This window comes from Mixophyes fleayi, chromosome 7 (assembly GCF_038048845.1).
Source record: "Mixophyes fleayi isolate aMixFle1 chromosome 7, aMixFle1.hap1, whole genome shotgun sequence".
In the NCBI taxonomy this organism is placed as follows: Eukaryota; Metazoa; Chordata; class Amphibia; order Anura; family Limnodynastidae; genus Mixophyes; species Mixophyes fleayi.
The window spans coordinates 118,720,672-118,743,355 of record NC_134408.1 but is presented as its reverse complement, the minus strand read 5'-3'; the positions used below and the strand labels follow the sequence as shown (position 1 = coordinate 118,743,355).

General features: G+C 39.4%; 1 protein-coding gene across 1 annotated transcript in view; it reads right to left on the bottom strand.

The window, feature by feature from the left end:
* CWC22 (CWC22 spliceosome associated protein) overlaps positions 1-22,684 on the bottom strand; it is a 65,812-nt gene that overhangs the window by 26,411 nt on the left and 16,717 nt on the right. Inside the window, exons 8-13 of the mRNA XM_075180506.1 lie at positions 21,599-21,734; positions 20,594-20,800; positions 18,088-18,150; positions 17,373-17,486; positions 12,773-12,854; positions 3,043-3,103 (exon numbers count right to left, since the gene is read on the bottom strand). Of these exons, the coding sequence (XP_075036607.1) occupies positions 3,043-3,103; positions 12,773-12,854; positions 17,373-17,486; positions 18,088-18,150; positions 20,594-20,800; positions 21,599-21,734 (663 nt within the window). The remainder of the gene's footprint in view (positions 1-3,042; positions 3,104-12,772; positions 12,855-17,372; positions 17,487-18,087; positions 18,151-20,593; positions 20,801-21,598; positions 21,735-22,684) is intronic.

Genomic DNA, 22,684 nt, shown 5'->3' with positions numbered 1-22,684 from the left:
TTCCATTTTTATGTTTATGACTATGTAAAGACAATACTGCACTCCTAGAAATATGTTCCTCTATTTCTCCAATTTATTTTGATACCAAATGTGTGGAATTCTCAAAAGTTACATTTTGTCTTTTTTCTCTTCTATTTTGTTTTTTTTAATACAGTGTCCTCCAGTAAATGAGAATAGACCCCCTGGGCTGCACTACAAATATATTTTCACTTTTATAGCAAGTAACTGTTTGCTCTAATTGGAGCCGACATACCAGCAGTTAGAACTTACACTGCTAAGACCTAAATTTATTTTAAACACAAAGCTACTTTCACCCAGTACATCGCTCACCTGCAGGGGAGATCATGTGAGGGTACATAATGTGAAAGTACTCTGTTGATTGACAGCCCGGAACACGATGTACTACACTTACAAGTGTGTGGATGTGCCATAAATACACAATGCATGGGTTTAAGGTAACTCATCAAGACCTGCCCACTGCCTATTTGAAGCACCATCACTGTTTTCATCTTCTTAGATACTACCATGTCCTCCTGTGTGATAACATTTCCCAGTCCCCACCTCTATCTGCACCACTCTACATCCATGATGCATATAGAAGTACTGGTACAAATAAATGGACATCATATGACATATATAGGACCAGGAGGTGAAAACAAATATCCAATCTTAGTGCTTATAACTGTTTAAAATGATTTCTTAAAGAGTCAGTTGTTTGCATGAGAGAATGAGTGTAGGTATAACTCAGTGTACATTCAGTGCACAGATGAGTGATAAAGAGGAGGAAGAGTTGGAATTGTTGCCCTGTGAGGAGATACTGAGGACAGGGAGAAAGGGTGAATGAAGGGTGAGAGTAGTGGCGGGTAGAAGGGGAGATGAGAGCGGCTCCGCCACTCAGCTTCATTTTCTAGGTATCAGATTGAAGTAGTTTGTAATGGGGGTTTGACTCAGTGATCGGACCAGGGAGATCTGGTCCTTGAGAAGCTATTGGGGGTGCTGTGCAGTATAGCAATTGGTAGACCATGTATTATGGATTGTAGCAGTGAGGAGGGCTTAGTCTGTTTCCAACTGAATACAACGTGACATTTAACAGCATTCAATATATAGATAATATTGGGATGTGTTTGGTATGAGCCCTGTAGACGGGAATAAAGCAGAGACCCTGGAAACTGTATGTTGGTTAGCTACTTAATCTGATCAAGGATTTTTGCCTAGTAAGGGGGCTATCTTGGGAAAGGACCATCATAATTGTGACAAGGTGCCCCACTGGCCACACAGCATTACCAACATAAGGAGGAGGTTAGAAAATTGGAACGTAGACATGCTGGGACCCAGTACAACCCATAGAATATCGTTTACAGTTCTCCGTGACTCACAGATTTTGAACCCTTGGCATGGCCTTTAAGTCCACTGTTTGGGGTCTAAAATCTCTCCCGTGTCCCTCTATTACTCACACTTGTGCAGATCATTTACCGATTAATTATGTTCGAATACTAATTGGCAAAGTGTTGATATTAACCCTTTGGAGGACAGAGGGCCTAGTGGTGAAAATTGCAAAATAGGACCTGGTGAATACAGCATCTGGTATAGACAAACACTTGCAAGGCTCAGTAATGGGGTATATCTAAAATATGAAGAAAAAAAATCCATAACATTTTTCACTGAGTACATTTTATTTTTAGCATTCTTTTATTACAAGACAGAATTCATCACAAACTTAAAGAGTGCTTCCCACAGTATGACTAAAAACACACAAAATATGCTCCATTTATATTATACTACACAATGCAAGAGATTTGGTACAGGCAGCAAACAGCAATTTAACGTTAACCACTATAACTTATAACTATAACGGCCTTCTAACTGCCAATTTGTTTTACATTGCAAGAAGCATGCTGGACAGAGTAGATTTTGTACCCTACAAAAATAGTCTCTAAAAGGAATCGTGTCAAACTTGAAAGATATTAGACAGTTAAAAGGTGCTATTTAGGAACATCAGCTGAAGTACAGCGTGTAGTGAAATGAAAAAAAAATAAAAAATACATGATACATAAAGCCAAACTGTACAGAAAATGTTACAAGGGTAAAAGTATGAACAAAACTACTATATATTCAATTTAACGATACATCTAAAAAGGTACTTTTTGTGTTTGTTTTTTTTCTGGTTAGCTGTGGTCATTCCTCACTCTAAAAATATTGCCTAAAGCCAAATAAGAAGAGCATTAAAATGACAAATCCTATTTTGGACTGGCAAATAACATTAAATTGTGGCATTAGGAAGTCGTGCTCAGACTTTCCTTTGGAATAATCTTTCAAAATGTGTGAGTGATGCTGACACTGGGAAAGTAGGTATAAGAGTGAAGAAAACATGGAATGCTCAGCAGGCTGTAAATATTAACACATTATTTATTACACGTTCATTTAATGAAAAGGAACATGGAAAGAACCAGACACCTTTTGCTGGAATAGAAGTGACTGCTGGACTGTATGCGCGAACCTGTGTTTGCAGTATAGTAACTTAGGCAGTGTCTTAATAGGAAAGACAAACTGCCCTTTCGGACAGTCCCAATTTCCTGTGAAAAAAGGTGGTCTAATTTGGAATGCAGGAAAGTTAGGCGGTGCGGAGTCAGGTATGTGAAGCGTGCCAGGCACGGTGGAACTTCCCACATACAGAGATTTTAAAGTTTAAAGTTGTAAGGGAAAAATACTATTACTATCTTGTCAAGATATACAGACCTGTACCCACCATGATGTGATACAATCAGAGTAATACAAGCCATTTCCATGTAGGGAAAGTTCTCTCCATTTACAAAGAAACATTCCCATAGCCTGACGGCAATTTCTGATTGTACTCTTAAATTCAGGAAATCAGGGTAGTATTGCTGTGTCTTATACTTTTAAAGAGGCAGATATTTTCAAATCTTCTAAATCATTCCATGTTATAAAGGTGAAAATCAGAGTAGTATTTTTTTAAGTTTAGGACCAAAATACAAAAATACTTGCAGTATATTATCAGAATATATATTACATTATAAGACGTACCGTTTGACTGTCTGGGAAGTCCATCTTTATTAACTTATGGGCACATTCTTCAAAGTCTAAACTGAATAAGAAAACAAAAAAAAGCATTAATATCCACTGTATATGGTCATAGCTATGAATGTCATGCGTTTTCTCTGTTCGGCATAGATCTCAGAAAGATATATTTCATATTTATATTTTTTCCCTTACATTTTACTTAAGAATGATTGGGTTGTGTCCTGGTCAAGTGTCTTGGTGACCCTGTGACATGTATAAATGACCTACCCCCCTCCGCCCCCCACACACACTCCCATCTCGCCCCATCTGCATGGAGGAAAAGTGCCAGTTACAACAGTTATTGCAGTGACCACGAGTTCTTGGGATTGTATCAGACACACATGATGTGTTTGTCATGTATTTGTCAAGCATTCATCACTATCTACGGAGTTGCATTAAGACCCGCTAAATGCAATGTTTTCAATGTGGTCTCCATGTGTTGTGACTTGTTTCAGAGCACTTCTAAAAAGGTGGATGTACACCGGCATAGCAGACCTGAAACATCAAATGCCAATACCTGAGAGTAGGCCTGGTCAGCCACCTGTGGCTCTCCAGGTGTTATGAAAAATTCCCAGCATGCTTTGCCAGTAGACAGGCAGCTGGTTGCTGGCAGTGCATGCTGTTACTTGTAGTGCCACAGGTTTGTTAGACCTGCCTAAGAGTGAATTGCCAAAATATTCTTATGTTGTCTTTTATACGCACATCAGTTTTAAAGCAAGTCTTATTCCAGAAATCTTTTTTTTATTTTTATTTTACAAATGCTGCCTCTATTAATATTTTAGACCACAGCACCAATGTCCCTTCGGTCAAGAAGAATGTTAAAATGAGTTGTTCACCCTCCTTTTCTGCTAAAGATGATCTCAATATATGAAACTTTCGCAACACTAGAAAGTGTCACATGATTGATTGAGTTTAAGTGGCCCACAACCAATCAATCATAGATCACCCAAGGTGGCAACCCATATTTAAAGCTCTTTAACAGATGCCTGTGAAAAGCAGGGACTGGCTTTAAAGAGGAGGTGTACAAACACTTTTCAGTTTTCACGACTAGTTTTGTTTTGTGGCCCATAAATGTTCTGTCTTCAATTACAGAAGTCAGTCATGCATTTGGCTTTTAGAAATACAAGACTGAGAACGGCATTTTCATTGAGGTTTTAATTACATCTGTAAAAGTAGTATGGTCAGTAAATCCGAAGTATCATAAGAAAATTCTATAAAAAAAAATATTAAAAGCAAAAGCCTGAAAAAAAAAAAAAAAAGATTCAGAAATGCTTCCTATATAATGAAAGCACATGGATCAATGCGGACCTGGCGGTAGGGTGATAAGTAGAGATGGAAAAGTTAACATTAGTATCAAACACATTTTGCTAAATCTGAAAATTGCCTCACAGGGAAGCAGGAGCTGTTAAATCATTAGCGGATTTTCAGATGAAATCAGATACATTTATTGCAGAAAAGCACCAGTAGAGTTATAGGAATTGGTAAGCTCCATTAAGCATCTGTAGGTATAAGTACATTTTACGGTCACAAAAAGCCATTACACCAGCATTATTTTGATCCAGGCTTTTTGCCGATCACACACATTTGGAAGCTAGACATTTTTGCTTCCGATTTTTTTTCCTGCATTGCTGACAAATAAGCAGGAAAAATAAATGCTGAAAAGTCAGATGAAATAACCACATTACCATATGATTATCAGAAGGTAAAATTAGACAATGCTGACTGCTGAACACAAGATTCTGAATGAACCAATTTCAGTTTTAAGCATAAATGGCTATATAAATGGACAGAACAATATTAAACCATCTTACTAAGAGGTTATTGTTTTCTGCTAGAATGAAAAGGACTTTACAAATTCAAGGTTATGTTGAAATGTTTTGTACAAAAATTAAAATGTCTCTGATGCATTATATATTGCAAAACATTTTATTGCCATATATTCTAATTAGAAGACATTTTATACATGGCATAAGTTCTGTTTAAATAGGTGGTAACTGATGCATGTCCATCTTTACTGAACTTTTAAGTAGCAATTACTTTTTGCATGTTACTATCTTAACGTAAGATAGAAGACGGCGCTAAAGAGTATGTTTTGAAAATCGCCAATAGAAGAAAGTCATTAAATTCAATCTCACTGTTATGTGATCAAATAATCCTCCACATGAATGTTCAATTAAAGATGTGAATACTTCATTTAGTAATTCCGCAAATAATTCAATATCTTTCTAGCATTCATTAGCTGTTAAATCTTTGGTTGTATATATCAGCGCGTCATGTGAAAAAAGAAAAAAACCAAATCATGGTTCAATACTCAATGATGTATAGTTTCCATAGTGTGATAAACAAGAAAAATATACCATAGTGATATGGAATTATTCTCCAATAAACAGAAAAAATCAACTTGAAACTTTAACACCATAATATAACAGGATATCAATAAAAAATACATAAAATCTTCAAAAACCCGACCTCGGGTACAGATGGATTCTTACCACAACTAGATGAAAAACAGCATATCAAGGAAAACACTCTGATCCCCGCTGAAGGACAACTGCAGGAAGCCGGCCTTTATGTTCCTGTATGTGTGGTGTAAGTAAATGTCAGTCCCAAAGTCTACTCTCCTCCACGGTGGTGGAGAGCAGACTTCAGGACTGACATTTGAAGCTTTCTTTTTTCCCGTTTATTGGAGAATAAATCCATAGCACTATGGTAATTTTTTCTTGTTTATCCCACTATGGAAACTATACATCATTAAGAAATATTGCACCATGATTTGTTTTTTCTTTTTGAATGCTTGAAAGATATTGAATTATTTGCAGGATCACTAAATTAAGTATTCACATCTTTAATTAAAAAATTCATATGGAGGATTATTTGATCACGTAACAGTGGGATTGAATTTAATGACTCCTATTGGGATTTTTAGAACATACTGTTTAGTGCCGTCTTCTATCTTACTTTTTGCATGTTGGTTCTTTTTCAGATCTTTATGGGTGAGGTCTGTGGATAAGGGCTGCTTTGCAGGTTGTGCGCCTATTTATGTTTTCAGGTATTTTATGTTTTTATGTACACTTTAAGATAGCGTTCCATGGAATTTTTGACTCATTATGCATTTGGCTGGGAAACATTGCATACTTGTCAAAATCTTGGCCTGAAGTCTGCAGAATCATCATCACCATCAGCTATTTATATAGCGCCACTAATTCCGCAGCACTGTTCCCCTTATGACTCCCCTTCTCCGCTGGCCAATCACAATTGGGTTCCTAGACTGGCCATTTGAAAAAAAGGCCCACACCATTCACAAAGGGGATTTTTTTGTTTTTTGCTTTCTTTTTTCCTTCATTTGGATTTTAACATATCTAAAGAGAATTAGAGAAGAGGATAGGGTTTTCCATTTGGACTATGACGGAAACAATTATTTCATAAAGTGGAGAACAAGGGTTTTGGGGAGTTGTTTATTCAGTAAAGTTTAGCAGGTGGATTATAATTTAGAGTTGGGTTGATTTCCAGTCAGACTATCCAGATCAAGGGACACGGTTGTCCAAAGCAACAAAGGAAAGCATGAAGAAGCGGCTGTTATTACGATCAAATATTAGATATAACAAGGAAGCCGTTTCATTCAGGTAAGTGGTGCCTGGTGAAAAAAAAGAGGATTTATGTACTTACGTTAAATCCGTTTCTCTGATTCCGTCTGGGGGACACTGCTTACCATGGGTTGTGGAGGGAGCTTGGGGAGTTGGCACCTAACTAGTTAACTTTAGTACTGCCGACAGACCCCTCCCCTCTACAATCCCCCTGCCCCCTCCTGTTCAGTTAATTAAAAAGCCCAAGGAGAAAAGGCCAGTCAAACAAGAGCACACAGAAGAAAAGCAGAAGGGAGGGATCGCAGTGTCCCCCAGATGGAATCAGAGAAACGGATTTAACGTAAGTACATAAATCCTCTTTTCTCTTTCATCTACTCTGGGGTACACTGCTTACCATGGGGACGTTCTAAAGCAGCCCCCTAAGGGTGGGACTACTCTGAAAGCCCCGCTCGTAAAGCACTACGAGTGAAATTTGCATCCGCCGATTACATTAAACCGGTAAAATTTTGTAAAGGTGTGGACAGAGGACCAGGTGGCTGCCCTACAAAGCTGGTCTGCAGAAGCCCCATTTCTCTCTGCCCACGACGCCCCTACCGATCTGGTGGAATGGGCGGTAAGTCTCTCCGGCACAGGACGGTTAGCCTTTATGTAAGCTTGCTTGATGGTTGCCGTAATCCATCTTGCAATGGACTGTTTTGAGGCTGGCCAGCCTCTCTTATTGGCATCATAAAGAACAAACAGGGAATCAGTACGTCTAATCTGAGAAGTTCTTTTGACATAAATGCGGAGAGCCCTAACCACATCTAGCTTTTCCATAGACTGTCGATCCGAATGGGAGGTAGATGAGAAGACCGGAACTACGATTTCCTGGTTCAGATGAAAAGACGAAACTACCTTTGGAACAAAGGAAGGGAGGGTTCTTAACACCTCTCTGTCCTAGTGGAAAACCAGATATGGTTCCCGACAAGAAAGAGCTCCTAATTTCAAAACTCTATGTGCAGATACAATAGCCAAAAGAAAGAGGACCTTCCAGGTCAACCACTTCAAATCTGCCAGAAGCAATGGCTCAAAAGGAGGCCCTTTAAGCATATCCAGTACCTGGTTGAGATCCCATGGTGCTGTAGGCGGAACATAGGGAGGCTGAATATGCAAGACTCTCTGAAGGAAAGTCCTAACATCTGGTAAATCCGCTAATTTCAGGTGAAAAAATACTGAAAGAGCCGATACCTGGACCTTTAAAGAACCTAACCGAAGCCCTGCTTCCAGGCCATCCTGAAGGAAAGCCAACAAGCGAGGGAGACGAAAGGAGGACGAGTGACGTGTCCTATTTTCACACCATCTGATGTAGGCTCTCCAAATCCGGTGATAGATGGCTCGCATCATAGTGTTCACTCACTACGCTGGAGGAAAAACCTCTAGCCCTCCAGAGGCTGGCTTCAACAGCCATGCCGTTAAAGTGAGCCGAAGTAAATTCTGGTGACGGAAGGGACCCTGCAGAAGAGGGTCGTCTCGAGACGGAAGACGGAAACCCTGTTCTTCCGCCATAGAGATTATGTCCGCGTACCAGACACGGCGCGGCCATGAGGGAGCTATTAGAATTACTGGCAGACCGCCCTGCCTTACTCGTCTGAGTATGCGAGGAAGCATGGGGATCGGAGGAAACAGGTATCCCAACCTGAACTCCCATGGCATTGCCATAACATCCATTGCCACCGCTAGGGGTCTCTTGCCCTTGCGCAAAACCTCTGAACCTTTCTGTTGTGTCTGGAGGCCATGAAATCTATGTCCGGAAGACCCCACCTCTGAACCAGAGACTGGAAAACTTCCGGATGGAGTGACCACTTCCCCAACATCAACTGGTTTTGACTTGGGTAGTTGGCCTCCCAATTTCTTATTCCTGGAATGTATACTGCCGATATTGCTGGAACATGCTGTTCTGCCCAAACCAGAATTTGAGCTGCAATATTCATTGCAGCTGCACTCCTGGTTCCTCCCGGCCGTGGCATTGTCGGACTGAACTCTGACAGGGTGGCCCTGGAGGAGGGACTAGGCCCCCCGGAGGGCCAAAAGAATAACCTTCAACTCTAGCACGTTTATTGACAAGGCCGATTCCTGAACCAACCAAAGCCCCTGGAGCCGGAGGTGCAGGATTACCGCCCCCCAACCTTTCAGGCTGGTGTCCGTCGTGGCTATGATCCATGACCATGGAGCGAAGGACCTGCCCACTGTCATGTGATCCTGAATCAGCCACCACTGAAGCGATTCTCGTGCCTTCGGAGCAAGAGAGATCCTCTGAAGGTCCAAGCGTAGGTGGGATCCTGACCATTTCGTCAAAATATCCCACTGAAAACATCGAGAATGGGCTCGACCGAAGGGGATATTCTCGAAGGAGGCCACCATCTTTCCCAGCAGCCGCATGCACAAGTGCACTGAGGGGCTGGGAGAAGACAAGACCTGAGTTGTTATACTCTGAATAGAACTGATCTTCTCGACAGGAAGGAACACCCTTTGCTGGCTGGTGTCCATAAGGAGCCCTAGGAAAACCATGCGTTGACACGGAACCAACTGGGATTTCTTTAAGTTTATTAGCCATCCATGGCTCTCGAGAACCGCCATGGTGAGGGATAAGTGATGACGTAAGTCATTTTCTGTGGAGGATTTGATGAGCAGGTCGTCCAAATAAGGCATGACCTGAACTCCCTGAGGGTGAAGACATGCTGCCATTACTGACATGATCTTCGTGAAAACCCTTGGCGCTGTTGAGAGGCCAAAGGGGAGGGCCCAAAACGGATAGTGGAAGGATCCCACCGAGAATCTTAGGAGGGACTGATGGTGGATCCAAATGGGAATGTGAAGGTATGCGTCTTTTATCTCTATGGACGCCATAAACTGATCCTTCTCTAAGCCGTTTATCACCGACCTTAGGGATTCCATCCGAAATTTGTCCACCCGTAAGTGCACATTGAGGCCCTTTAGGTTTAGGATGGGACGAAAGGAGCCGTCCGGCTTCCTGACCAGAAACAGGTTTGAATAAAACCCCTGTCCCTTCTGGAAATCTGGGACCCTGCAGATAACTCTTTGAGAAAGAAGAGAGGCGACAAAGGACCTGTATCGCCTGCCTTCTTGATGGATCTCGGGGGAGCGGAGTCATGAAGAAGCGATGTGGAACCGGGCCCAGCAGGTCTCTATCCTGTACCCCTCTGATATAATGCCCCTAATCCAAGGATCTTGGGAGGACGCTGCCCATTGTTCTAGAAACAAAGACAGACGTCCCCCCACTGGCGCCCCTTCCAGGAGAACAGAGTGGTCGTCAGGACGCAGGCTTCTCCTGAGTCTTGGAGGCCTGGCGCCTAGCTGCAAACGAGGATCTCCCCCTGGCAGAGGAGCCTCGAGAATTGGGCTGTCTGCCTCTAAAGGACTGTCCTCTAGGCAAGGAGGTCCCCCGAAAGGGCTGACGAAAGGAGCTGACCCGAGGGTTTCGGCTCTTGCTAGGGAATACTGGCAAGGAAGTGCTTTTGCCCCCCGTTGCCTGTGAGATCAGGGTATCCAATTCCGGGCCGAACAAACCTGCTGCAGAAAAAGGAATGGTTTCCACAGACTTTTTTGATTCCGCATCTACTTCCCAGGATTTCAGCCATAATGTTCTTCTTGCTGAAATAGATGCAGCCTGAATAGAAGAGGATACAGCCGCTGTGTTCTGGGCCGCCTCATAAAGGCACCCCGATGCCTCCTTCAAATGTAAAGCCAGGGGAAGTAAATCAGTCCTGTAATGCCTCTGCCAGCTGGTCTGCCCATGCTTCCATAGCTCTAGCAACCCAAGCTGAAGCAAATGTGGGCCTAAATGAAGAACCCGCAGCCGCAAACATAGATTTTAGCTGGGATTCCACTCTGCGGTCATTGGCGTCCTGCATAGATGCAGAACCAGGAGCTGGGAGTAAAGTGTGCTTGGCCAATCGGGCTATTGGAATATCCACTTTTGGAATACTCTACCAGCGAACCACATCTTCCTCCTGCAATGGATACAAGGAAGAGAATCTTTTGGGAACAGAGAACCTTTTATCAGGCTGTTTCTTGGCTCCTTCTGCAATATCCTTAAGCTCTACTGAAGGGAGAAAACGAATAGCCTTTCTTTTGGCCTTCTTAAAGAGACTTCTGTCTGTAGGAATAGGATCCTCCGGTTCTGGGAGGTCCAACGCCTGTCTTACTGCTAAAATCAAATAGTTAATAAATTGGCTTTTAGAGCTTTCTTCCTGTCCCAAAGTTTGAACCTAGTCAGGATTAGAATTAATTTCCCCCTCTTCCTCTGAAAACTCCTCAGAATCTGAAAGGACCATAAGGGGATTATCAGATCTAGGCCTCCTTCTTTTAGCAGGCGGAATATTTGCGGATTCAAGTAACTGGTTTAGTTTATCAAAACCCTTTATAAATGCTGCAGACCATGCCCGTTCTGTGGGAACAGGGGCTTGGTCTGTATGTAGAGAGTAAGGTCCTGGTATAGACGTTCCAATAGAACCTGTGGTAACAGGGAGGCCCAACTGCGCACTAGTATTATTAGCCACCGAAGTTGCCACAGTAGATAGCAATTGATTGGATTGAAAAACCATCTGTGCTAAAGAGGAAACTGACTGTCAGGGAGGTGACCCAGGCCGTTTTCTCCGTCAGTGGGGCTGAAATATGCTGGGTTTGCACAGGGGGGACCCCTGCTTCGCAGACAGAGCAGAGTGCCAACGGGTCCTTCTGCCCACAAGGTAATTTTACACTACATTTAGAACATGTAAAATATTTTGCAATAGGGCCCTTTCCCTTATCTGTCATTTCTTAATAAAGGAAGGCACACCAAACACACAGACTTAAATTGTTAAATTTAGTTGAGTAGAGAAAGAGGTATAAATGTGTGGAGAGTATAGTGTAACAACAAGTAATCAACCAATGTAGATATAAATTATCTTAAACACAAATAATAGTTAAGCAAGTAGGAGAACTATAATATAACCCCTGCTAGCCCCAATTGTACACAGCAATACAAAGTATGTGTGTTCTCTATAGTAGCACACGCTCCAGCTCTGCCACCCGTAAAAAAATACAAGAATAAAATAAAATGAAATAAAAAAAATTACATTAAGCACTAAAAAACACTGCCCAACTCCCTGGGCACCTAAAAAAAAACTGAGCAAGAGGGGGCAGGGGGGTTGTAGAGGGGAGGGGTCTATCGGCAGTACTAAAAGTTAACTAGTTAGGTGCCAACTCCCCAAGCTCCCTCCACAACCCATGGTAAGCAGTGTCCCGCAGACTGGATGAAAGAGAAATGTTTATTAGAGTAATTACTAAATAAAGTACAGCACAAGTTGACATAGCTTTTAAAGCCAATACAAGTCACTACCTAACTGGTATCTACAGCAAGATCTCCAGCCATGTTCTTCTAATAGTACCTGAATATGCAGAAACTGAGGAGTCTAGTCTCTTCAAGAGGCTGATATATATCAGCTGTCACCAGGGGCTTACCAAACTCCTGCCAGCAACCAATTTTGGCAGGGGGTTTTTAGTGACACAATGTTAGGGGTTTGACACACGCAGAGGGCCACATGCATTCCATCTGACAAGAGAACGTTCAGCTGCGGTAACATTATATGTAGTCTTTACCAGAGCGTTGCCAATGGAAACAGGTAGACAGGGACCTGTATTTAAAAAATGGACCCTTTGACTACATTAGGTCTTGCTGAAAGCAGTTTTCACTATTTGAAAGTTAACATCCATTTGACTTATTCAGTATATTCATTAGTAAAGCAAACTTATTAAAAGACAACTCTATACATCTTATTTGTAGACTCTCCCTCTCCCAGCATAGACTGTCAGCTTTCAGTTTTGTCAGCTATTCCCAATTAGAGATAGAGAAGGGTGTTTATAGTGGTCAGATATTCATATTACATGTCAGAAGAGGGAGAGCCAGACATCTGCAGAGGATTTCAGAATTAGGAGCGCCCTTTATGGCAATAAAGGATAGCTATTTTTCATAGAAAAGTATTAGGAAGCAGGAATTTAAGCATCAATAGAATAAACCTTACATGAAAACTATTAACAGCCCAAAATGTAATCATAATCAACTGCCTTACCTTGATTGGATTGCAAGATAGATTGTGCGGCGGAATGAAACCAAGTTAATTTCGGTTTTGTCGTGAATAGTCATTTTTTCTCCTAAATATAAAGAAAAGTGAGTTAACATTAGATTTAATGATAGAAGAACATAGCCCCAAGTACCCATTTTATTCAGCAACATATATTAGAATAGACTTTCACACACCGAATGTGTTTGTTTCTTAGACTCTAAATACCACAAAACACACTTGGCAGGAGAAACACATTTTTTTCTACGTTTCCATTTTCCTAGGCTGTTTAATGCTAATTTTACATTTGAGTAACTCAATCCATTTAATGTATTGCCTGTAATTATATTTTGTACAGGTAAGAATGTGTGACATTTCCATCTGGTGTTATGAGGTTTAGTCAAGAAGCTTTGCCTGAAAAAGAAAGCCTTTCGAGTTACCTTAATCAGACCTATTTTTGCCTCACATCATCAGTGTTCACCCAGCTTATAAACACATCATCTTGTGTGTGTTTATTCCTCAAAGTTGCTTTATAGGGCAGGAAGAGGAGAGCAGACAGTGGTTGAGAAAAAGGAACAAGTTTTGAGTAGACAAAAAGGTATATAAAGCAGTTATCTAAACTGCAGCCTTACAGTAGGATTTTTGGCTAGACATTTATCTAGAGACGCGATTGAGATAGCCAATAGTAACATATTATAGAAAATTAAACAAAACATTGTTAGTGCACTTTTAATCTTTGCAAATGAACAGGCAAAACTGGTTCATCAAATATAACTTCTGTAGGATGTAACAAACTGGTGCGCATTATATCCTTTTGGCTAGGATTGCTGATCGGTTGTGCCACGAAGTAAATGACTAGTGCCACATGGTACAATACTACTGCTCAGCAACATATGCAATTGCGACAGAGGAGAAGCTCAGGCCTTGCAAGTGAATATCTTCCATTGTCCTTGGGGGCTTGTTGGTCCAGCTGCAAGATGACCATTCACACACGGGCCAATAGAGGTCTCTGGCGGTCATCATATGAACTCATTTACCACCATGTATGATAATGATCCAATCAAATTATTACCGGTCATGGACAGCAACTATATATATATATATATATATATATATATATATATATATATATATATATATATATATAGTATTCATCCATTCCTTGTTCCACTGTTTATGCTCCGTAATGCACAGTTCTGTCTCTTTTCACATCTTTTCCTAATATATATATATAATTTTTTTTGTATTTATAATTGTAGTTTATCTTTTGCAATCATTTTTCTATTTGTATGGCCATTGCCAATTCCAAGATAGAGATCACTATACTACAAAAGGTTTTCAGAGCAATTTCAGTCTATTCTAATCCACTGCATTGAAGTGTCACTTGTAAATGAGAAGCTACACTTAAGCATTGTGAACAGATGGTAGTAAAACGGCTTCAGACTGAAACAGACTAATATATACAGCATTTGATGTGTGTCCAGCATAAAGCCAAACAAAATAATAAGTCAAAATTTGACTCTTGTGACTCGATAACCATTGAAGGCTGCAATTGTCTTTAAAGTGAGCAGTAAATGAATATACTCCCAGAAGGCTTCATCATTAGTTGCTGTTTATTTTAAGCCCTCTAATAACCAAGAGAACACGCTCTCAATCCTGCAATGATAACACATTTACATTATTGGTCTAGATCGGAGGTGGGTGACCTGTAGCTCTCCAACTGTGGAGCAACTACAAAATACAGAAGATCTTGGGAAGGCATGCTGGGACTTATGGTTCTATGTAGGCTGGAAAACCACAGGTTAATCAAGCTGGTCTAGATTGTAGGTGTACCTCAAATACTATAATATATAAACTATAGTTGTATGTGAATACTGTGTCCTAAAATACAGTATATTCATTAATAATAGGATACAACATTTCTTACAAGAACAGGTGAAAGCAGATACTTAAAGACATTCATAGAAATAAATACTCCTCGCCTTCACCACCCCCCAAGTTACTAGAACTGTGATGTCTGGGGAGCTTGTGCTTTTGTAGATACAGCTGATAAAGCTGATGCCAGCTGATAAAGTGGACTGAATAAGCCTCAGCTGCTGTACACTCTGCTGCATTGGCCACTATTCAATTCAGCCCAGTAAAATCGTTCCAGGCCTTTATATGCCTGAAAAGGCAACTTGAGAGGAGTAATTTCCTACTACAGTGGGTTCCTAAAGGTAAACAAATCCCTCTCTCTTAACTAGAGGAAGAGAGGTTATATTGGGAGATAATGTAGAAGCACACTCTTGTCAAAAGATCTTTATCTAGTACTAATAATTCTGCTTAAAGACAACCATTCAGTATCCAGCCATTGTTTATCTTCTCTGAGAGCCCTGCTGTCAATCTAAGGGAGACACCCTCCCACAATACAATTTAGTTTAGGGGCGTGACCCAATGACAAGGCATGTGGAGACATTGAGGGGTATACCATCCGGGGAATGGTCAGATCTAGAGAGGTCTGAAAATATGAAGAAAGCAGACAAACAGGTAGCAGACATAGCACCAAGATTGATCATTGCCTACATTACAAAACTGTATGTAGCACATACATCTCCCTGTACTAATCACACAAACTCATATTTCTAGGTTAGTGTCCCTTTAACCAGGACAACTTTACAAAACGGCTTTTGTAGCTTTATCATGCTGTCATATAGATTAAATAGAAGTATATGAATACTATACACAAACGAGCAGTAGTAGTATACTCTTCAAAGCAAAACTGTTGCAAACGCACATTGGATACTTTATGGTCTGAACCAATGTTCACGAGCACAAATCTTCATTCTTCAATGCAGGAACCAGCGACATCACGGATACATAAGGTACTTTGTGCTTCAATTATGTCACCGGTTCCTAATAAACAAAGAGACTGCATTCTAGGAACATTGGTTCAGATCTCAGAACGCTACATTCAAGACCAACTAAAGTCACGTCTGAAATGTATTTATTTACCTTCATGTTTCATATATGAACATTATAATTTTAAGGTTTAAGGTTTGATTGTGCTTTAACTTTTGGTAGACAGCAGGTGTACATTTTATCTACACGTCCCTTTTTAGCAATGGACCTTATTAAAATAAATTAGTTCAGTTTGGGACATCTGTTACACAGACTGAACTTGGATAAACAGCTGTGATGAAGACATAAATGTGGAAATGTGGATGGAAAAACAAAGTTGAGGCAGACTGATTTGTGCAGTGAGCTCATCTTTATTCCATATTACTTCAGCTCCTGTCTTAATTTATCTTCAAATAATCTCAGTGCCAATTTGTATCAGACGAACACCAAACATGCCACTAACCCAACACCCATTTGCGGCTGCCAATCATCCGCTGAATCCATCTTTAGCAGATCAATTGCCTGTATTTAGTCACAACTCTACTATAAATATGTAAAAACTAATTGCATAATGTTTACTTTTTTGTTTTTTGGTCGTTTGCCGGTTTTAAACTTTCCACAATGAATATATGTTATAAATATTAATAGCTAGTGGAAGAAATGTAGTCACTGGCTTTTAATTTGTAGATGCACAGTAACACAAATAGCTAAACGGGTGTCTAAGAAACCAGGAAAAACCTTCAGGAGCTCAGCACACTAAGGAATCTGTAATCATATTGTGTCTTTAAAGCATAATTCTATCCAAATTGGAAAATTAGGTTTTGGGTGGAATATCAAAGAAAATCTGCTACCCTGTGTATCAGTGTACATTTAGCTGGGGCCCACAGGTGAAGGCTCGGAGGGCCACATGTCCCTTGTGTAGAAAACTACAGTACATTTCTGATTGGTTGCTATGGGTTACAGCACCTTTCCTGCAGTTACCCATGTGCACATTTCCATGAAAGCCTCATTTGTATTATGACCAGACTTATTTATTAAATAGAATATTTACATTTATGGATGAGCAATTAAATTAATGAAATACAATGATTGCATATTCAATTATTAAATTAAAGCAAATGATACAAGAGACATGTAAATAGACCTGTAAAGAAAAGAGATCTTATGGAAGACAGCAGTACACAAAGAGGACAGTCGTGTCCACACTACAGATAAAAACAGTCCGAAAGTCAACAGCGAGTGCATGTGCAGGACAGTGGATACCACGGAACGTCACACACGTGGCCAACACCAAAAACATGGGCTTGTACTTGGGGCATACTCATGCTATATACATTTCACCTTTATCAGCAAGGGTATAGCTCTGTGTATGGGAGTCCACATTTTAAATACTAGAATGTATTTAGGTTTAATGGCTAGTTATGCCTAAAAATTCTGAATATTACCGTCACTACAATATAACAAATCCTATAAATGATGATATCAGTACAATAGCGTGTTAACGGGGTTCTTAGACGTCCCGCTACAAAACACACGTGTAAGAGAGCATGTCATGATGGTAATCCACATTAAAATATCAAACCTATTAAATTATTTAGGAGATGGCACGTAAGTTAGGAACCATAGCTGCGGGTCATGAATAAAGTCTTGAAACACAGACCTGAATATATCAAACATTGATTCCATTAATTAATGCAATTAATATATTCCAAACATTAACAAAAACACCAACCTTCCTCGCCAACTTCTTCTCCAGCCTCCTCGTCGTCGTCATCATCATCATCACTGTCATCTCCACTTGCCCCAGCTTCTCCTTCTGAATCACTGTCCCCTTCATCCAAAATTTCTTAAAGCACAAAAAAAAAAACAAACAAACACATTTTAATAGCAAATAAAAAAAGTTTCTATAAATTATACGGAGTATCTCTGGATTATTTAATAATTAACTCCTCATTTCCAATTAAATTCAGAATCATGTTTTCAAATCTGCACTGAGGATAAGAGCAACAACGAGTTACTAAACGCAGTACATGAGCAAAGACGCTTTAACTGCACTGGATTTCAACCTTTAGAAAAGGTGATGTTTTTTCCCCTTCACCGACAATTCATAATGATAAATAAACTCTCCCGAGATTTAAAGGCATTGCTGGTTTCAGATGTAGAGTTATTACACACATTGTAGCAATGACAACTAAATCACATTCCAGGTTTATTAAAAATACAGTATGAATTTCTAATGTAAAGTTATCTGTATTGTGAATTTCAATGGCTTGGAGAAAAATACAACAAAATGCGTTTTGCACATCTCATGAATGGCAAGTAGACAACACGCAGTTATGTTAAAATGAATTTCCCCAGACAAATTATATTTCCTTTTTAAAACAAAATCAAACCCATTCACAATACTGAATTTCAAACACTTCATGTATTTTTTATTTTAAACATACCTTTTTTAATTGCTTTGTACTTTTCTTCATTCTCAAGAAAATTTGGATCCATTTTGAAAACATCTAGAAGAAAAGGTTTTGAAGATTATAGCTATATAATGAGAAGGTCACCAAATAAAAAGTTTATCCTATATAAAGGGGAAAGAAAAAAAAAATAAAAAAAAAATATTACGAAAACGACATGAAGATCCCATACTAAGATAAAATAACAGATTACATATATTATTATGGTTGATTTGTAAGGTGCCACAGTGCTCCGCAGCGCTGTGCAGTGGGGTAAACACAACATACATAACATGGGGACATACAAAGCAGATACAAATATAGGGAGGGAGGGCTCATGACAGAGCTTACAATCCAGTGACTGCTTAATAATAATATATTTTATAAGCCTCAATTTTGTCATCTATAAGTGCTGCTATCTACTTCCACTAAAGTCTGTACACCCACTTAGTTTGCCGGTGGTGCTTTGTTAAAAGGGACAATTGATCTTTATGATCTATAACTTTGCAAACAGCACTTCTAATACTTTATCAATGATTCCACCGGTTCTTTCTTCCTAGTTCTGGGTGTGTTATTCACAGAATGGTGGTCAGAGTGGTGTTCATGAACAAGAAGGCATCCCGTGTGTGGCCCCTGAGGGATAAGTAGGACATTTTAATCAACATTGGAGATTTCATATATTTTTTTAAATTATTATTAACTTTTTTTTAAATGCTGCATACAAAACACAACCTACTGGAAATCTTTTAGGGACAAAATGTAAAAATTATTTTCCTAATCAATATTGTATCACATGGAGATCATGCTGGATACTAAGTTCCAGAGTGCTTAGTTTAGGAATTTGACTAATAATTTCCATTTGCCTCTTCCACCTCACTTGCCGAAGACATTGTGTGAAAATGAGGAAGAAGAGAGGGCATGTCACTATTACTGGGGCTCACTCAGACAGGTGTCAGTACTGTGTTCCTCTAACGTGCCTGTTCAGAAAAGTAGGTCTGCGAAGTTTTGGCACTTACCATCCTGTAACTGTTCACTACTAGGTGGAAAACAGCACAGGACTCATTCCTTATCACAATGCCCCTACATAAAGCTCATCTGCAGGACACACTGAAGCTTCAGACAAACGTATTGAAAAGGTTAAAAGATTGCCTATCCTACCAATTAAATCAAATACTAAATCTGCATTTTAATACTCATATGTGATAATCTGAAGCAGAAATAAAAAAAACTCAGGAGTTAAGTGTCCACATTAGTGAACTCTAGAAAAACTGTAGATAAATACAAGAAAGAATGTAAAATATCCATTTTGCAGATATTTATACCTAAATACTAAAGACTAGATAGTTTAGGTCTGGTCTTCTCTAACAAAACTCAACATCTGCAAACAATTTAATTTATTAACATTCACAATAAAAGTGATGCAATATATTTCTAGGTGTTTGATAGTGGTTGTAGCTAGAATGTTAGGAGAAATGTTTGTTAAGATACATGTGTCATAAAGATTTATGGATACCATGGGAAAACGGAAATACCATGTTCCCCTGACTCCTGGCGTTCATGTTCCTCTCCCATAGGATATCAGGCCAGGGCTTTAAACACCCATCTCATAGGCCAATTATTTATGTAAAGCAAGGTGCAATCATTGATGCTAAAGGAATTGGTTTTAGGGCTACCCATATTTTGAAGAGAAAGAAAAACCCACCCACACAGGAAGATAGAAACATCTATCTATATATGACCAAACACAAAGTCACTGGTACTCCCGGCCCTTCAGCAAGTGGAGCATTTCTAAAGTCTGTGCAGGGAATTTTCATTGACTGTTGAAACTATTTATTAAAACTGCGCTGACAACACTTTTTTTAGCAGTTTCTGTGCTCCAGTTTTCATATATGCCCCCTACTAAGTGAGCTCAAGTATTAGTAATGATTAATAAGCCCTGTGTCAGCATATAAAACCAATCAATCATTTAGTCATCTAAAAAAAGGTTAGTGGTCACCATCACCTGCAGAGAAAGTCCAGACATATTGATCTGTGCTTGCGGCAGGCGCGTCTAATAAGTCCCTTATACCACCGCATTGCAAAGAAAGCAGGAGAGACGTAAACACGTCTAAACATGCATTACGAATAAAAATATAAGGAATGTGCCCAAAGTACCGAATTATCTAGCTCTAAAGTTTTTGGTTATGTTTTTTAATGGGAATAAATGCCTGGGGAACACAAAGCAAGGGTTAAAACTATATTGAATGATCACAGCATTCTAGTTTCAATGCAGATATATAAAATAATTATATGAATGATATACACAGTATAATGACACACACAGTATATATATCATATATAACAGCACATCAAAGCATTAGAGAATAATGATAAAGAAACTATAGCTCAAAAATGACAGATTTTTCTACAATTGAATGATCTTGATTTATGCTGCAAACAAATATTTGTGCAGACTGTCACAGATTTCCATCAATGGAGTGATATATGTAACGGTGAGACTTACTAAGTACGTCTTCTGGGTTATAATCGTCTTCTAAAGGAAGCATGTGTGTAAACTGGTCTTCTTCCTCTACCAGGTCAAGTCCTTCAGGGATAACTGGGTGATCTTTGAAGCCATCCTTTCTCACAGCAAACATGACTTCAATCATGTACTGGACACGTTTGTCTATTTCTGACTCATGCAAGATGTTACGAAGACGTTCAAATATAGCTACAGGGAATACAAATGCTGCACTTAATAGCAAATAAAACAAATGTTTTGAGATTTAAGCCAAATGTTTTTGCAAAATGACACAAAATAACAGAAAGCCTCCATGCAACACATCATTCAGTGACTGGTCCAGGGGTTTTGCACCTCTGGGAAACTGGTCTCTGACTAAACAAGTAGTACAAGCAACCAATCAGGAGCAGTCTCATTTGAATGAGTGTTTTGACTCCCTCAACTCTTCTTTGGCCCTACAATGACAGATCCAGCATCTCTTCTGCACAGGTCCTTATTACAGGCAAGTAATAAAGGGTAAGTAAGGGACCAAGGGGAGGCATCACCACGAATATACTAATCATTTAGTGTTGTAAAGGCCACTACCAATGGTAACACATGCTCAGATGGGAAGTGCAATTAGTGGAGTCCACTTAACAAATTTCTTGAACCAAAAAAAAAACAAAAAAAAGTCAGTGGCTTCACAAAGAGAACAAAAAACATTGGTATCCAGGAAAAAAACAAAACTTTTATTATATTAAAAATAAGTGGGTATGCATGTATCAGATGTATGTGCTGTAAAAGATTGGTTTTAAGATGGCAAAGGCGACATTTGCTAAGTGCCATCCATAATAAACATGTTTTACCTATAATATATTCAAGCAATTCCCGTGGCAGGTGCTTACCTTGATGTCTCCAGCACAGAAAAACAAAGTCTTGTTCAAGTTAAAGTTCAGCTCTTTCCAAGCATTAAAATTAATGAGGAGAGTAATGTACCGTCAGCCAAGACACTATACAGCAACCACTTACCATTTATACCTCTGGGTGTTACTTGAGTTAGCTTAAGCCCACTTTCCTTTACAAATCCAATCGAAACTTCCACACTGTCGTCTGTAGGTCGTTCCAATAACAAGGTCAGCATTTCCAGCGCTAGCACCTCATGGGCCTAATGTAACGAACACAAACCAATATATATGTGAAATTATGTAAAACAAATTCCTAAGCACTTAAGACCACAATCCTTCAAAATACCCCATCACCCATAGAACTACTGCTTTTCTACTTTACAGGTACAAGTGACACTTTTTATGAAACAAGTCCATCAACTTTATAGAAAGACCAAACCATTCCTCTTACACAAATAAGCCCTATAAAAAAAAAAAAAAAAATCAAGAAACTAAGTTACAAGCATAGAAAAACTACAGAAAATTTTGAAAATCTACTAGACCATTTTAAGACTTAAAAAAGGATCATACATAAAGAAGTATAGAAAACATTCAAACTTAAAACTACCATTAAGATACATATGCTACAAATAATTGCATTTAATTTTACTACAGAAATGTTGCTAACTTGCTACGGTGCTCCTCTACTAAAACTACAGCTGTAACAGCAGTGACATCGGCATGCTATAATAACACACTTGCTAAAAGAGAATAAAATGAACACTTTCAAATCGCATGTTTGGCTCTGGCCACATTAATAGCAAAGCACTCAATAACAGTCTACTGGGGAGATTTAAAAGAACAGAAATTAATTTAATAGTTCCTAGCCTATGCACTTGAGGAAGAGGGAAGAAAATCTGGCACAGGCTGGCATATTATGCTTTAAACAACCAAATGACCATCACGTTCTAATATTTTTGGCGAGTAAAAGGCTAGTCATAGCTCAGTAGGCACAGCCACATGTGCCAAAGTGAATAGTTCACAATTGCCAATTCCTAACATTCTGTGAAACTTATCCAGGCATGGAATACAATATATCCAGCACTGTTAAGCCATGGAAGCAATTACATATACATTTGGAAATGAGACATGATGCCTTTTTTAAACCTGAATCCGTTTGTATTTTAAGTTCGTATCGAACTGAATAAAGAAAACACATTTAAATGCAAGT